This window comes from Penicillium coprophilum, assembly GCF_028826855.1.
Source record: "Penicillium coprophilum strain IBT 35676 chromosome Unknown utg000001l_segment0_segment0, whole genome shotgun sequence".
NCBI lineage: Eukaryota > Fungi > Ascomycota > Eurotiomycetes > Eurotiales > Aspergillaceae > Penicillium > Penicillium coprophilum.
This window is the reverse complement of record NW_026622720.1, coordinates 2127019-2143560: the sequence shown is the minus strand read 5'-3', so window position 1 is coordinate 2143560 and position 16542 is coordinate 2127019. Positions and strand designations below refer to the sequence as shown.

The 16542-nt window shown below is 48.6% G+C and overlaps 8 protein-coding genes across 8 annotated transcripts; 5 read left to right on the top strand and 3 right to left on the bottom strand.

Annotated features, from left to right (window-relative positions):
• Nucleotides 1-135: 135 nt before the first annotated feature.
• Nucleotides 136-1135, bottom strand: N7500_000802 (uncharacterized protein; the record flags this gene model as incomplete). Its single annotated transcript, XM_056671948.1, has 2 exons — nt 136-888; nt 989-1135. 2 exons carry the CDS (start codon nt 1133-1135, stop codon nt 136-138), a joined length of 900 nt encoding a protein of 299 aa, XP_056537521.1.
• Nucleotides 1136-1895: 760 nt separating this feature from the next.
• On the bottom strand, nt 1896-2757 carry N7500_000801 (uncharacterized protein; the record flags this gene model as incomplete). The annotated part of the gene is made up of 3 exons (XM_056671947.1): nt 1896-2411; nt 2453-2653; nt 2707-2757. 3 exons carry the CDS (start codon nt 2755-2757, stop codon nt 1896-1898), a joined length of 768 nt encoding a protein of 255 aa, XP_056537520.1.
• A 1291-nt stretch (nt 2758-4048) lies between these two features.
• Nucleotides 4049-6225, top strand: N7500_000800 (uncharacterized protein; the record flags this gene model as incomplete). The annotated part of the gene is made up of 5 exons (XM_056671946.1): nt 4049-4078; nt 4776-5126; nt 5282-5536; nt 5609-5832; nt 5961-6225. The coding sequence occupies 5 exons, from the start codon at nt 4049-4051 to the stop codon at nt 6223-6225; spliced, it is 1125 nt and encodes a 374-aa protein (XP_056537519.1).
• A 1416-nt stretch (nt 6226-7641) lies between these two features.
• On the top strand, nt 7642-8238 carry N7500_000799 (uncharacterized protein; the record flags this gene model as incomplete). The annotated part of the gene is made up of 1 exon (XM_056671945.1): nt 7642-8238. One exon carries the CDS (start codon nt 7642-7644, stop codon nt 8236-8238), a length of 597 nt encoding a protein of 198 aa, XP_056537518.1.
• Nucleotides 8239-8249: 11 nt separating this feature from the next.
• Nucleotides 8250-9014, top strand: N7500_000798 (uncharacterized protein; the record flags this gene model as incomplete). Its single annotated transcript, XM_056671944.1, has 2 exons — nt 8250-8534; nt 8595-9014. The coding sequence occupies 2 exons, from the start codon at nt 8250-8252 to the stop codon at nt 9012-9014; spliced, it is 705 nt and encodes a 234-aa protein (XP_056537517.1).
• Nucleotides 9015-9764: 750 nt separating this feature from the next.
• On the top strand, nt 9765-10935 carry N7500_000797 (3-deoxy-7-phosphoheptulonate synthase; the record flags this gene model as incomplete). Its single annotated transcript, XM_056671943.1, has 3 exons — nt 9765-9807; nt 9858-9913; nt 10012-10935. 3 exons carry the CDS (start codon nt 9765-9767, stop codon nt 10933-10935), a joined length of 1023 nt encoding a protein of 340 aa, XP_056537516.1.
• Nucleotides 10936-11890: 955 nt separating this feature from the next.
• Nucleotides 11891-12829, bottom strand: N7500_000796 (cytochrome c oxidase assembly protein COX14; the record flags this gene model as incomplete). Its single annotated transcript, XM_056671942.1, has 2 exons — nt 11891-12375; nt 12520-12829. 2 exons carry the CDS (start codon nt 12827-12829, stop codon nt 11891-11893), a joined length of 795 nt encoding a protein of 264 aa, XP_056537515.1.
• A 490-nt stretch (nt 12830-13319) lies between these two features.
• On the top strand, nt 13320-14170 carry N7500_000795 (DUF2458 domain-containing protein; the record flags this gene model as incomplete). Its single annotated transcript, XM_056671941.1, has 3 exons — nt 13320-13729; nt 13798-13837; nt 13889-14170. 3 exons carry the CDS (start codon nt 13320-13322, stop codon nt 14168-14170), a joined length of 732 nt encoding a protein of 243 aa, XP_056537514.1.
• Between the last annotated feature and the right edge of the window lie 2372 nt (nt 14171-16542).

Here is a 16542-nt window from a genome sequence, read left to right as displayed (position 1 = left end):
ACCGGCAACGAAGCCGCGGATAAATGAAGACATTCCCGAATTTGATACCTTTGATTTGATTTGGATATTCTGAGATTCTGAGATAAGCTGATTGATAGCCCTCATGATGGGCATATGAATGGTTCCCCTTGCTCCTCACGCCGTGAAAGCCATCTTTGCCAGGCAAGTAGCCTCCATGTTGTTCTCCTTGGGCACGAGCCAGAACTTAACCTGGACGACCATCTCAACCATCATGATACCAGCCTCTACCAGCTTAAAAATTTCAGCATTAGCAACCGGAACGCCCTTGCAGGTCTTCCATCCATTGTTCTTCCACTTGGGGAGCCACTCTGTCAAGCTGCGAACGAGGTACTCAGATTCTGTTTTGATTATGAATAAGTTCAACGGCATGAGGACCTTGCCCTTGCGCATCATGTTACGGCGCTTGTCGATGATGGAGGTTGCATTGCGCAACGCACGCAGGCAGGCAGTCAACTCGGCGATTTGGGTCGTGTGGCTGTGGTCATCTTTGCCTGGAATGGGCCAGGAGATGTTGCCGGCGTTGCCACGGCCGTAGAACACTCCGATTGCCGAAAGTTTTCCAAACTTTCCGGTGATGCATTCTCCATGAATAGCGATGATCAGGGAGTCTTCGTGACCTTCGTATTGTTTGCAGTCCTTGCATTTGCTGGTTGAAGTAGGACATGCAAGACACATCCACGAGCCGATGTCGATTTCGATTTCTGGCAGAGTGAAGTGGGCAGGGTACTCATCCTCGGCACGGAATCGGCGGTCTGCATGGGTTATCTCTCCGTTCTTCTTCACGGGAGAGCCAGCTACATGGTGGCGGGAAACTCCCTTGGTGCTTGGACCATGTGCAGTGGAGCTGTGGATGCAGCCCTCCATTCCCTAGCCATAATGATAAGTATATGGAAGATGGTATTTGCGTAACACGAATAGGTGAGGTAGGTTATGCCAGTGTGACCCCGAGGTAAAGGTCAGTGCTTACCTGAGGTGGATGGTGGGCTTTCTCTTTCTGGGGGATCTGTGACTTTCGAGGGACGCGGGCTAATTCCGACGACTCGATTTCAAGTCTCTCCCTTCTTTTCTTTGTTTGGATGCGAACAGGAACAGCAACTCCATTGATGGAAGGCATGGCTGAATATTCTTCTTGAAGATCAAAAAAAGTAGTCAACCGGAGAGTTGAAGGGAGGGAAGAAAGGGAACATGAGTGTTAAGAGGAGCAGCAGGAAACAAAGATCAATATGAAATGGAAAGAGGACAATCACAGTCAAAGCAAACGGCTGGAGTCCGGATGTGACTACAAAAGAGCGCACCTACTTCTCAACACTTCATATCTTAGTACAAAATTGTAGAATGTTAACCACCATGACTACAGAGTTGATATTTTGAACACATCAGAATACGAATTCAGTTCTAATTTAACGGATTCTGTATTTCATTGAAGTAGAACAAAGAGCTGCAATTTGTCCCGCCTTTTAGGTGAGAGGACAATGCCCATACCACGCTAGTTTTAGGGTGCTTCGATAGAGAGGCACTTGGACTTATAGGGCATTAAAAAAAGAAATACTAGAACTGTGTATAGAAGGGGAGATACTACAGGCGTAACGAATGTGAAACTCCCACGCGAATGTGACAGCTCAGTGATGTGCTGCCGGGGGGTGGCGCATCAAACGAGAGGCACTATAGTAATGATGTTTGGAAAGGAGCTTGTGATTAAAAGTGAACCCAGCTGTCAAGGCTCATAGAATGGAGAAAAAGATCTAGGAAAGCATACTTTGAGGTGCACAGTGTAATACGAGAACGAATTGAGCCGTTCAAGAGATGAATTTTTCTAACAAAGACTATGGAATTGAACATGAGGCCTCCAGGGCCGTTCCAATAACTCTCAGAAGTCAACTCAACCTCATTTCTTCATGAGAGTCATCAAAGGGCCATCTCAACGGAAGATGAGATGGTTGGAGTGGCCAGGTACGTGGCGACGGCACTGGGGGCAGCCCCTGCGGAACCCCATGATGAAGCGGGGCCGCCTGCGAGCTGCTCCACCAGACCGGCCGAAGTACTGGACGCGGGTTCGGACTCGGGGGGGCAGGAAAGGCCCGGGGGGTGAAGCGGAACGAGCGAGGACTTCCCGAGGACGAGTCCGTCGCGCTATCATCATTCATCGCGCTGTAGTCATACCAAGTCTGGGTGACTACGGCGAAGCCGTCCTCGTTGACCGGGCCAACAGTGCGAGTGTATGGCAGTGGCCAATTGACGTTGGCGGTGCCCGATGCCCCATTGTTGGGGGTAGAGAGACGGGGGTTGAACTCGGCCGGCTGGGTGTTTCCTGCGCCGGAGAAGGGGGATGGGCCCTGAATGGGCGCGGCCTCGGATGGCTCACTTATATTCAGGGACTGGTTGAAGAGGGTCTGCGGGATGGGTGAGGGCTGGCCATTTTCTTGGACCAAACGGGGGAGAGAGCATCGCCATTGGCCAACGGGGTGGGCGTGGTGGATGGTTCATTGATCTCTAACGCGTTGGTGAACAGCTTGGCGGGAATTGGCGAGGGTTGACCATTCTCGGCCAGGAAGGGGGACAGGTTATCACCATTTGCCAGGTGAGTTGGCATGGACGGGTCTTTGAGTTTCAGCGGTGCAGGGCGGCAAAGTCGCTGTCTTGAATTAGTGGCTAGGATATACTATGGTATAGATATCGTTGACTGACCTTTTTCTTGGACTGCTCCAGGCCCTCGAGGGTTCGCTTGGAAGGAATCATCGTTACCTGAGAAAGTACTTGACAGAGTTCAAGGTAACCATGCAAAGGTAAATTCCAAGTTTGGGAACGTGTCAGAACGAAAGAAGTGTTGGAACGGAGTAGATTATATAGTGGAGGAATTCAAACATTAGAATTTGTTCTATTTGATGAGAGGAACAATAGGGAGTTCTCTAGATTTCAATAAGTCCAATTGAGGTGTTTTTTAGATCTCGTTAATTCAATTGGATTGATGTTGTAACTATTTCATTGTTTCTATTCTATTGATCATTACCCGGTTAGGAAGGTATGATACATCCATTGAACATTTGACTTGACCAATCACGTAGTACATCGGAGAATGAATAGACTTGTTGGCCAGTATGACAATATGAGAAGTACATGACAGAATATGCATGTCAGATAAAGAAGAATCCTGTCGGTGTAAAAACAATACGGAGTAGGACGTGTATAACATTGACTGTGGTCATCCCTGGCCCAATGATTGGACCTCACAAATATGCACTTCACAGCCAACTGCACAGAGCACAGACTGAGATACATATGATGTACTACATACATGCATAAATGTACCTATGTCACTGTGCGCAACATATTTCCTCCGGGCTCTTTGATCCTAGCTGCCGCCGCTTTTACGAGGGCGTTATACTCACTGAGTACATTTCGGTCCAGGCTCCGAGTGAACTAGGTGCAATATAGGTATTATTTCATTGTTCTCATTAATGCATAAGTAGATTAATACTAAGATAAATCAATCACATGAAACCATGCGAGAAAATGCGCTACTTAGAGAATTGATAAAGTATAGATATTCACTGAGAGTCGTGGTACTTCTTCACAGATCTAAAACATATATCTGATATCATAGCATATGTTGCCTTCTTTTCGGCCTCCACCGTTTGGATTTTATTTAAAATCAGATTACATACTTACATAGCACTTTCAATCCAAAATCCAGATTTGAACTCTTTAAACTCAGTAGAAGGGTCAGAATACATTGATTATAAGGTGCTAGAGGAACCCCCTCAATAGGCTATAATGGGCGTCTTACGGGGCCCCACGAATGGGCCCAGACCCCAGGCTCATAGCTCATTCGTGGACCTCGCGATTCACTAGTCATTATGTCTCGTGCGGGTTACCGTATGAGGCTTACACGGTCACTAGCAGACCACGCGTACCAAGCCATAAAGCAGACAAAGAGGCGCTTTCAAATGCCTACTAAGGTAGAGCCGTGAAGAACGAGGCACCGATGATTAGGAGAGCAATGGCGAAATTTCACGATGATTTTCGAAGAATGAGGGTGGATTTCACAAACATCGGAGAGGTGCGACGGATAGGGTCATGCAAAGGAATAGACTTTACTGCAGAGTTGCTGAGATCTCTTCGATGTTAAATTTCCTAATTGGAGTCTAATGATGTTCATTACTCGGTCTGAGTACTCGTCGCCAGTATTGGAGCTATATTCTGAATGACTTGATGTAAAAGATAGGAAATGGTTGACGATGTGCTCTATGACTATCCATCAACCTTGGTGTTCATAAGAATGGCAGATCCCAAGTAGACACCTCATTCTAGGACGACGGATGCGTCAGTTGATGACTTAATTCGTGTGTGGGAGAGAAACATGTCTACTGCTATCGGATGGCGACCAACATTGTGATAACTATGAAGACCACAAAGGGCCGTGATGCACCTGCCTAGGGAATTGAACGCAAAAATGATCCTTTACTTTGGGCTGTCAAAGTGAAAGGAGCAGAAAGATTTTACTCAAGTCGCATTCTATCTCACCTGGGATGAATTGCCTCATTGCTGCTGAGCGGGATTTCATAGTGACATATTGCACGGCTGTGCACGGGCAAGAGGCCTTATAACTCCGACCCGACAAATAAGGCCAAGCTGAGATGAGGCGCTGGGCCATGTGGGTGGCTGCAGAGGGCTAGGGCTTATGTGTCGCCGTAGCCACCTTCTTCGGCTGGTACAATGCGGCCCGCGAGGACAGCCACCTGTCAGGCATGGACTAGAACAACATCGTCCCTGCCGCCGCCAAGTACTTCAAAGTCACCTTCCAGGCCGATCGCTCGGAGCTAAGCTGTTTCCCTAACGACCAGAACTGCGCCGCCATCAGCGTCTGTGACACCGACGCGCCGGCCGGCGGGCTCATCTTCGACTCATTCAGCTCCATCCAGACCTACTTCTCCACCTTGTACGACACCGTCAACGTCGCGGACCAGCACTTTGCGGAGAAGCTGGATTTTCTGGCCAAGATATTGGTCCAGACCCACAAGGATCACGGGAACCAGATCCTTAACATCATCCTCGACGTCTTCGTCTTCTCTCTAGTCTTCGGCACCCTGTCGGGCGTCCACAACAAGGTCCTCCAGAGCTTGCCCTTCATCAAGGATAACAAGAGCCGCAAGGGCAGCCTCGCCTGAGCCAAGCCTCGACGGCCCAGATGAGCGTCAGCGCCATAGCCATTGCCAGGGACGCTGGCCAAGCTGCCCAGCCTCAGCTTAACGACAACGCCTAGCTTGGCAGCAACCGGTCCTCCATCTACAACCAGACCGTCAGGTTCGTCCGCGACACTGGGACTGGTCTCTTCCTCGGCAACGACACGGAGAGCATCCAGGGCCTGATGTCTGGCGGCGCCATTATAAAAACTATCGACTTCGCCGAGAACCAGTCTCTCGGCGACATTGCCCAGTCCTTGTGGTTCTCCGTCTTCGTCACCATGCTCATCCCTCTGGCGTGGAGTATCTCCTACCATACCAACCCCGTAGTGCTGGTTCAACCTGGCGCTAACAACTAGACCAACCCCTTTGCGGGCATGTACGCCAGCTATAATACCGACGACCAGTCTTTTGATTGCAGATACCAGGAGGGCGCCGACCACTGGGGTATAAAGAACAAGGATGCCAAAATGCTCCGCATCACGGCGGGTGACTATACCCTCTATCTCCTCAACGTGCCTGAGGTACACATATGCTCCAAAGGAGACCTCATCCTACTCCCGGCCATCGACCAACTCAGCATGAACAACACGGAGTGGGGAAACGTCACCTTTGCCGACACGATGATCAGGTATGTCTCCACTTTCAGAGGAGAGTAAGATGGAGACATGAGGCTAATCTAAAGGACGGCTCTTTCCAAGGGTACCAGCTCAACGGCAACAAGAACGGATACTCCATCGATCTGAACGACATCGGTAGCACCATGCTCATTGACGGGGCAGGCACCAAGGGCGAATTCACCATCCAAAACTTTCTGGCCACCGCGGGAGTATTTGGCATCCCGGTCTGCAAAGTCTACGATATCATTTGGAATGGCTCAGAAGAAAGTCCCGGAGAGCTGCACGACCTGGCCCTGTTGTGCCGGTTACACGGACCATATCAATTGCATGCACCAGAATTGCTGGTTGTAGCTGCAACCGTCTTCTTTCACTTAGATTTCTTATTTCTGGTGATTGTAATATGACCTTCCACAACGAGACTTTATGTACAGTCAGTGACTCAGTGGGCATAAGTTTTTGCACCCCATAGCTCGGTATAGACCTATCTAGCTCACCGCCACTATAGGGGCATATACTGCTGCCACATACCGCCTGCCTAAAATACACTGTATAAACCCGCTCAAAGTCATTACAAGCCTACGAAGCCTCCGACAATAGAACATAGGGAAGAGCTCGGATAGGGGCAACCAAGAGTAGGAGAGGGTTTGATATCCAAGCGTGAAGGGACCTTTCACATCTTTCAATTCGCCAATCACACAGGTTGAACGCGTCCTTATCAGGGGGATGTGAAGATCCCCGAGGTCAGGCTGACAGGGGCTGATAGGAACTTGCCACTCAAAGTGATCTTCCTCTTTCCTTCCTCTGATGGTTACTCGAAGATTTCGGATCGGCAGTCTCTTCTTTTCGCCCCAAGAATCTGGCTTGGCCATTCTACTTTGTTGGGAAACTGGAAGTAAATTTCTCGTTTCATATTGTACTGCAATTTAAATTTGAAGAATTTATTTCTACCAACCTCTCTCCACACCAATCAATATTCTTTTTAGTCGTCAGCGCCATTGATGAGTGGGTCTCGTAGGATATTGTGGGGGTGTACGGAGTACTTTTGTACGGAGTATGACGCATCTGTATCTTGGCGTATGCCAGGTACGGAGTACTCCGTACTAATATACGATATACACAGGGACGAGAACGGGATTGATAGAGTCATTGGCAATATGGACTTGAGGTTAAGTTTCAGGGTTGAGGATGCCTACTGCGGTTTCAGGTAACTATACACCTACACTGTCATTTCTTCCCAGGCGATGGAGTACTCTCTAGCCTGGGAAGAAACCAAGAGATCATCCCTCCGGCGGATTAGGTTCTAGGCTTAACATGCTTTAGGGAACAGCACCTAGGGGCCAAGCACAGAGATCCCGAATCCAAGCAACCAATGCAACCATATTCCATACGTTACGACCCCTTGGTCTCCATTTCCAGTCGAAAGGGAACAATGGTCTTTCTCATTGACCTATATCAGTAAGAAACTGGAAGATCTATATCTCCTACCAATGCTTTGATCGCATGATATCCTCTAGTCACAGACTTCTTCTGTGTTTTAAGGGATCTTGGGCAGATCCAACGCGCTAGGGCATAATGATTGGCACATTCTTTCTTGCCCCTTCCTGTACCTTGTGCGTTTCTAGATAATGCTGAATTCTGTACAGACTGCCAAGTGAACAGGAATACTGTTGATCTAGATCAAAACCACTTTCCTAATCGTTGATGGCGGCAATGAGGACGACATATAAACCCTTGGATACCTCTGAAATGTCAATAATCATCACCACCTTTCGCATCAAACCTAGTCGGGGGTACAGTCTCAGTGTTGACTGTCCAGCGGCATGTTTTCCGCATCTTCCCTCCTTTGCATGGGCACGTGGGCAGCGGTTATCCTCCAAGCAACCGCCGTCCCCCACGGTCCTTCCTACAAGAAACCCCGAGCTGACGAAGACCCCTGTGGCCCAGTCGCAAAGTACACAGAGAACCGAACTCTCGAAAAATGGAACAAGGCTGGCACGGACGACTGGCTTGAGAAATGGTGGACCGTGAATGCCGAAAAACGGGAGAGTAGCTCATTCGGATTCGCTGGTGCTTTCGGCCAGTACGCACTAGGCGAGTCTGAATGGTCGTGCCAGAACACCGGCAGTAACACCAACTGCGACCTCTCGCCTTGCAAACAAGCCAAACTCAACTCGTTAGGTAACAACACCGAGTCGGCGTACTATGTTTTACAGTCGCTTGTTAACCTGCATGGTTTCTTCCTCGGTCTAGAGGAATCCTTCAATATCGCTGCTGTCGTCTCAGCCCTAGAGAATGATGAGCTTGTGACTAATTTCTGGCATGATGAGAAGATGTCCGTAGCATACTCCAGGGCGGGGCGTGGCTCAACTATCCAGGACTACATAAGAATCAAGCACGGGATTCGATGGTCGCCATAATGCAGTCGATGATGATTAACACTTTATGGCGTTCCCAGCGTGTTTATATCATCGGTGGTGGCGCCTGTGGGGATGGTGAGGATGTCGGCCAAGGTATCAACGAAGGCGATAATGTTTTCTGTGATGACGAAAATCGTGCTTGGTACCTATACTACTGGCAGAAGTTCCAGAAGTCAGATCCGAGAAAGCCTCAAGGATGGATTTCTCGGCCCTGGGGATCCGATCGTATGGGCAAGTCCCCTATATTAGAGGCAGATGGCGGCTCCGGCCCATTTTGGAAGAATCTTGATCCATTGGTATGTGACACTTGGCACGTATATGGTCTATATCGTGTGCTAATACTTCCTACCCTACAGGACTCTATCAAGTCCTCTGTCAAATCCTTCAAGGCTGCTGGCAATAATTACGACGCGTCAACCTTTAGCAGTCGTATGGCCGAAATCTTAGCTACCGGCGCCGACGTCTACTCGGAGGGTCCGAGCATGGAAGGTCTCTGGACTATCCCCGTGTGCGATATCAGCAAAACTGTCAACAACCCCGACTACGTCTACGGTGGCAAGGATGAGATCCTCAGCCCTTATGGGTACGACCAACGCCCACACTGGTGTGGACCAATCTGTGGAATGGATAAGAACGCTACAGCGGAATTCTACAAGGCGGCCAACTTCAAGGACGACTTTGATAAGCCGTTCCTGGAGGGATGCAAGGATTACTACTACGGGACTTCGATGAACGGTCGTTGGTGGGATTGGACTACAAACGAAGAACACTTGTAGATACCAGTCTAAACGACACACATGGTCTGCCTGACTGAGCGGAGAGATGTATGGCTCACTGTTGGCGAATTTTGAGCCTGTCTGGTCATTATATGTCTTCCTGTACTTTGTATTTAGTCTGAATTCCAATACTTGACTTTTGAGTGAATATCTCGATTTATTGCATTGATACTCATTCTTGCCCTAAAAAGTTCGAGATGTTCGGCTCATGTCGCTGGCAGTAAACCTCTCTGTACATGAACAAGTCTTTGTTTTTGTTTTCTAATAGCGTTCTTAGTGAAATCTATGTACTCTGTTATTCCAATCATCAAATAAAGAAAAAAAAAAACATGCCTAAACTTGATCTACTTTGCTTCTTAGATTACCTCGGCGTAAGCAAGTTAGGGTACGTGCTCAGGTTTACACTGAGGCCAAAAAGCGGCAAGGAGTGAAGACTAAAACAGCAAGGAAAAGGACTCGGAGATCTGACACATTCGATGTACCCAGTACAACAGTTGACTCTACATATGTTGTAGACTGCAGTTTTGTGTTTACAAGCCCTAAAAATAAAATTGGGAGTATAAGAAGTGTCCTTTGGCCCGTGAAATCGGCCGGCCCACTTTTGCCTCTTTGTTCCATTTTTCCCCTTGACAGGTCCTGGTGAGTCATTTCTATTTCAACTGAAGTTCGTGGAGATTCTTTTGTAATCTTTTATAACCTCTTCGAATACTAATTACGACTAGTGTTTGTTACGACTAGTGTTTGAACATCATGCCTCTTATTAACACTACCGAAGTCAACGAGGACACTCGGGGTATGTGGAATTTGTTCACGACAATTCTGGATGATACTGATCTGTGTTAGTCCTTGGATACGATCCATTGCTGTCGCCCTACTTCTTGCAGAATGAGATTCCTGCGGTGAGTCGATTTTTTTTTTTTTTTTTCAGCTTCACCCCGCTCTTCGCGGGGACATGGCAAAACTGTTCAAGCGCACCAACTGACAATTGTCTGTATAGCCTGCCCGTGCCATTGAGACAGTCCGTGCCGGCCGGAATCAAGCAGTCGAGATTATCGAGCAGCGCGATGACCGCCTGCTAGTCGTTGTCGGACCATGCTCCATTCACGACCCCGATACCGCCCTCGAGTACGCCCGCCGCCTCAAGGAGCTTTCCACAAAACTGGAGAAGGACCTCTGCGTAATCATGCGCGCCTACCTCGAGAAGCCCCGTACAACAGTCGGCTGGAAGGGTCTGATCAACGACCCCGATATCGACGAGACCTACAACATCAACAAGGGTCTCCGCGTGTCCCGTAAGCTGTACACCGACCTGACCAGCACCGGACTCCCCATCGCCTCCGAGATGCTCGACACTATCTCCCCACAGTACCTTGCAGACCTGATCTCACTGGGCGCGATCGGCGCCCGCACCACCGAGTCCCAGCTTCACCGCGAGCTCGCCTCGGGTCTATCCTTCCCCATTGGTTACAAGAACGGCACCGACGGCAACCTGACCGTCGCCGTTGACGCCATCGGCGCCGCCTCGCACCCTCACCGCTTCCTCGGTGTCACCAAGCAGGGCCTTGCTGCCATCACTAAGACTGCCGGTAACGAGCACGGTTTCGTCATCCTGCGCGGTGGCAACAGAGGCACAAACTATGACCGCGAGAGCATCCGCACTGCTCGCGAGGCTCTCCGCTCCAAGAAGCAGCGTGAGGTCCTCATGGTCGACTGCTCGCACGGCAACTCCAACAAGAACCACCTGAACCAGCCCCTCGTTGCCAAGGAGGTCTCTGACCAGCTCCGTGAGGGTCAGACTGCCATCATCGGTGTTATGATCGAGTCCAACATCTACGAGGGTAACCAGAAGGTTCCCCCGAGGGACCCGAGGCTCTTCTCCGCGGTGTCAGCATCACTGATGCTTGCATCAACTGGGAGATGACGGTCGAGGTTCTTGAGGATCTTGCTGATGGTGTTCGTGCGCGTCGTGCTGCCCAAAAAGCGCAGCAATAGAGGCTTGTCCCTTTCTCTAGATGCCCGGTCTCTGATTTTCACAACCCTTCTTCCGAGGGGAGGGAGGACGGGTCTGGCATAGATTCCTCGTTTCGGTGCCTGTTGTTTCTTTTTCTCGGGTTTTCAGCGGTTTCCTTTGTACCTTTTTGTTTTTCCTGCTTGTTCCTTGGGAAACCCCCTTGGGATTTCATGTGTGAATGTGGTGTCAAAAGCATTGCGGGGTTTGCGTTGGGCTGGGACTGAGAACTGGCCAAAAAAAAGTTTTAGGAATATGATCAAAGGCTGAATCAATCTGTTCATATAATTTTCTAGGATCTACCGTCTACTTATAAGAATCCCCCTTTTTTTCTGCTCCACTACATGCATGGGCCATGTGTAGCCGCGGCAAAGCGCTTCTCCGGGAGGTTCCTCATGAGGATTAGTGCGTAAACTTGGGTTGTAAGGGTCTGTATCGGTGAAATTTGGGTGGTCTGCTACGTTGTGAGGGCGATAGGTAGTATCTACATGTAGTATACACTCACAGGTCACATTGCGAGTAGGATTTGAAGATGAAATAGAAATGAGATAGAAGCAGATCTATGTACTGTACACGATATACATGGAAGTCCGCCCGTCCACTCCCTTCGGAGTATCAGGGAAGACTTTACTGACTAGGAACACTTTCCAGAAAGATGAGAAGCAGAAAACGCCGTAAACCCCCTGGGAGAATGGAAGCAGGCCCCGAGAAAAGATCGCGGCTTGCCATGCAAGAGAAAGAAGTATTGCAGATGGCGAGAAGTGAAGTCCGGAGGGAGTTGTATCAGCACGCAGGTTGTGTCAATTGACCCATCCATTCCGGCCTTTTTATCTTTTTGTTTGCTTGGACGACCGCAGTCGACACCAATTTACCGCCCTGTCAACCAGCTAGTCCAGCTCGATGTCTTGGCCTTCGCAGCTTGTTCCACATTTTCAGCCATCACATCCAACTGACCGGGCAGCGGAGCGCCGGTCTTCGCCGAGGCAGCATCCAGAGCTTGCTTGGCCTGCACGGCCTCCATAACACTGCCTTGGGTCTGGTCGGCACCCTCAATAGCCAAGACTGGTGCAGCATTGGCACCAGTGTCTTCCATGTTGAGCTTCTCGAAGAGGAATCGCTTGGCCTTGGCCCAGGGCTTCTGTGCCTTTTCCTCCTCGCGCTTCTGCTTCATAATTTCACCAATCCTTTCCTTCTTCAAGAGTTCCTCCTGCTCGATAGTTGCAGTACCGTTGGCGCATGCGATCTCGGCTTGTTTGAGAGTTTCGAGTTCCTTTGCGATCCAAAGCGTGCGTTGGCGACGGTTATAGAGCGTGAGCGAGACCATCGAGTAGATTGTAAGAACACCGCAGACACCTAGTATAACCCAATAAGATTAGTACAAGCCCAGTAGTGGTCAATTGGGGAGTCGTTGTTGATTGTCGTCGCTGACTCGGACTTCCGAAGGGATCGTATGTTGTGTTGCTATTTTGCTCATATTCCACAGGACAGGAAACATACCGGACGCGGCAATCAATGAATAAACCATTCCCTTGTGCGCTTTATTGGCAAACTTCCGCCCAGTCTCAATCCATCGATCCGTGCCGCTGCCAGCTGCCTGTGCCTTCCGAGCAGCCCGTGCCTGTGCTCGCAGTCGTTCCACCTTCTCCTTGGGTGTCTCCGGTTGACCACTGGGGCCAAGTTCCTGTGGTGATTGCTTCTTGTTGGATGTCTTCACAAAGTCTGGGGCTTGGTATGCGCCGGCGGTCTTGGAGTTGGCGTAGGGCCCTGTGGCCGTGAACCGCGTTGCGTCTGCGGCGGATCGGGACATGTTGGGTGTTCTCGACTTCGGAGGGAGAGCTCGAGATGGTGATTAGGAATCAAATTATTATTACTGCAGATTGGCCAGAGACAACTAGAGGGCCGTGGTGGGGTGATGGAGCTGGAGGCAGTTGGATAAACCGGGGGATTTGCAGGTTGGAAGGTAAATTTTCAGCACGGGAGATGCGCCAAGACATTCAACAGCTTCAACTGATGACTTTCATCTTTCAGTCCCTTCTCACTTCTCACTTTGGTGGGATTTTTAATGTATATGCTATCAATGAATTATACTTACTCTTTTTGAAATTGACATGTCTTTTTGAAGACACATCCTTCTCCTTTATTCTACGACCGTTTTTGGAACACTTCACATCTACATCAATCTTCACTCGCCATTCCCAGTCTTTACTTCTCAAATAAGACTTCCAGGGTTGTTGACTAGAAGACCTTGAATCAGTTTAAATATCTCCCAAGTTTCATCAGGAGACAATCATCTCAATATGGGAGGCAGCTCCTACAATGCCTCGGACTTGAACTCAGTCCTCAGTGCTTTGTCTAGTCTAGCTTCTCAGGGTCAGGGCAGTACTAGTCAAAATATATCCACACCTCAGCCACCACCAAAAGCCACATCCTCTCTATCCAAACCCTCGGAGGATCCTCGCCCACCGCAGCCGAGGATAACGAGACCCCCCACCATTTCTACATCGGGCTCATCAACTATCACAACTTGGCCCGCAGCACTAAGACATGTGATGCGCACCGTGGGTCAAAATGAAGAGACCCAGGCGCGCATCCGCGGTATAATCCGAGGTCAACACCGCCATGAACAACAATGGTTCCATGGCCGAGAGGCATTATTAAAGCAGCAGCAGGGTCGCCCTGAGAAACAGAAAGAGCTAGATGCAGTCCTGTAGGTCTACCCATATGATACTGCTCTATAGTAGTTTACTATTGGTTGATCACTGACACTTGAATAAGGAGGTCGATCGGTGCCCCAGTAAAAGAGGACGATGGCTCGGTATGTTCTCAGTACCACTTTCACTTCTTCGGTATGACTGATTTCTATTAGACCGAGAAAGAATTTGCAGCAGAGATTGCAGCCTACGATGCAAAGGTTCATAGGGCAGCTGTGCAAATGGCAGATGCTATTATTGCCGAATTGCGCGGTCTGGATATTCCGTTCTTTACGCTTCGGAAGGAGCTGATTCAAGACACTCCATCCAATGCAGAAGCCTCACAGTCACAGAGCCAGACCGAGTCCAACCAAATCATCCCATCACCTATTGCTAAATCTGAGCTTGTGAAGTTGCAACAACGCATGCTGGAGTTGCTAGAGGATCTGTGTAAATAATGAGGTACTTCTCAGAACCTCGGATCTACTTTCGATTCATCCTTTTTGGTGTGAACTAGAGTCTCAACCACGGTCGATAATGATTGAACGACCATGGAAGTTCTTGAGTTGCAAATACAATACAGGGGCCTTCTCTGAAACCAGGAGTTTTACTACAGTGTATGTATGTGCAGTTAGGAAGAAAATTCATAGTATATATCTAGGCTAAACCATACGTACAATCATGCTCAATGAAGCTAATAACACCAAGAAAAGTATGACTGGCAATTGAAGAATCCACTCAAGTTGTACTCTGTGCCAGGCCTGACGAGTGTTCGGCACTAGGAGATGGCATTGCTGCGATTTCCTATTGGCGCAATATCCCCTCACTACTTCGGGTACCTAGTCTCCTTGATGACCTACGTTATCGCTCACGCCGAATGAATACCAAGCTCATCAATAATCAGATATACAGATTTCAATCAATGATGCAGCTCTTTGTCTTTCTAATGGACGGGACCTGTTATTTTTCCCTCCTTCTCTGAGGGCCTTACTCATATTATTAATACGAATAGGCAATTTCAGTCACAGAGCATTATGTTCCTGCATTTGGTTGCCGTCAATCGCGCGGCGGATGAAGGAGACGACGGCGATAAGGACCTCAATGAAAAGTCTGTCACAGCATCAAGCACCATTTTAGTACAGCCGGTAGGTTGGCTGATATTGTTAACATCAAGAAGGCTGAGGCGTACATATGTCGCTGAATCCTCGGGATTCAATATTGTCTGGCCGGAGGTGATGCCCTTCATGAGTGAGTGTGATAAGCTGTAGCATTTGAAAGGGTCGTTGTGTTTGGAAGTTAAGAGACGAAGACAAGGAACACTCTCTCAGCCTAATCACGTTTCTCGTGATAAATAGTGATTTTGAGGCGCACATACCTAGATCCCTTAGTAGGATGGAGTAGATATTAGTGGATCTTGATTTCAACCCACCAATGAAAAGACCAGTGTCATTAATCTACCCGGCACCAAGGTCAGGGCAATCAAAAGGCTCAAGGCTCATTGGTTCCTGAGAATATTTACTAGACTTCATTGATTGGTCGATGTAGAAATGCGTGTAACCTTCCAATTTCAAGGCCCAGATAATTGCTTAGTATTCTTGCATTCCACTTAACTCCGGCCGATCTATACTTGCATTGTTGGTGTGAGGAATATGCTTTGCTGAGACCACTCAAACATTGTGCTTCTCAGGAGGCTTTGTTTTTTTTCTGCAGTCAACATATACTGGCCTGATCCCCGCATTCATGCACCATATCGAAGCTAGACTGAGTGATATCGCCAAGCATCACTGTGCCGTCAGATTGGAATATCAAAAACTGCAAGATCGGCTTAATCAAAGAGCTCATCATATAAGTAGGTTCATGTCTCTGAATGAGCAATTCATATGCACAGGCGATCAACTAATCTGAAGACAGAAAGATGAGAAATCGCTCAAAGTGATCAAGTTGCCGAAGGTCAACTCGTCTCCCATCCAACACCCGAAGTTGAACACAAGGCCTAAGGCGGTGGCTGTCTGCTGAAGCCAATATTCCTCCCAAATCAATTCAACAAATCCTCATTCGAGAGTTGTGTGGGATGCTCCCCTACAGCGGGCCACCTAACTACACTCACCAAACTAAATGTATACCGCGCATTCATCTAAAATCTCTCCATCATTGGACTGTAACCTTACATCGGTTGGATATTGGAAAGTACAACATCGCCATTCAATACATGCAAAGCCAGAGTAGGTCGACAATATGAAGCTGTCACTCAACCCATGACCGACGCAAATACAGCGCTAACTCCCCTATCATCCCTGGCTATACTTGCTTTTCCATTTCGTAGAATGCACGACAAACCGATTTCTGCCCGTGTGGAGTTGGATGAAGGTCTATTATGCATCGGTATCATAGGATTCTGGGATACCCCGACGAAGAGCTGTGGCCTGCTGGTGTGGGGAGAACCTTCGGATCTAAAGAAATGGGCGATTACGGAGTAATTCTTGAAGAAATGGCCATGGCTGATGTGTAGAGTGCGGAAGTTAACTGGGTCTACGAATTGTTGGCGAAGAAAGCGAGGAGAGGAAGTGATTTTTCAATATCTTTGAATTATTAGGCTTGATGTTTTTCTTGAAGTATACGTAACTATACGCATAGAGACGACGTATAGCAAACTCGCATTCCTTAGTATGCAAACTATTATAACTTATGAAGCTGAGCCATATACTTGCAGAGTTGGGCGCTTCAATATGAACAAATAGTCTCTTCGAAATGGTGTCTAAGTGCGTGTTGTCTGTGTAGAGATTCCCGTTCACCGGTGCGTACCGGGCTACCTTAAGCCCCGGGGTAGGCT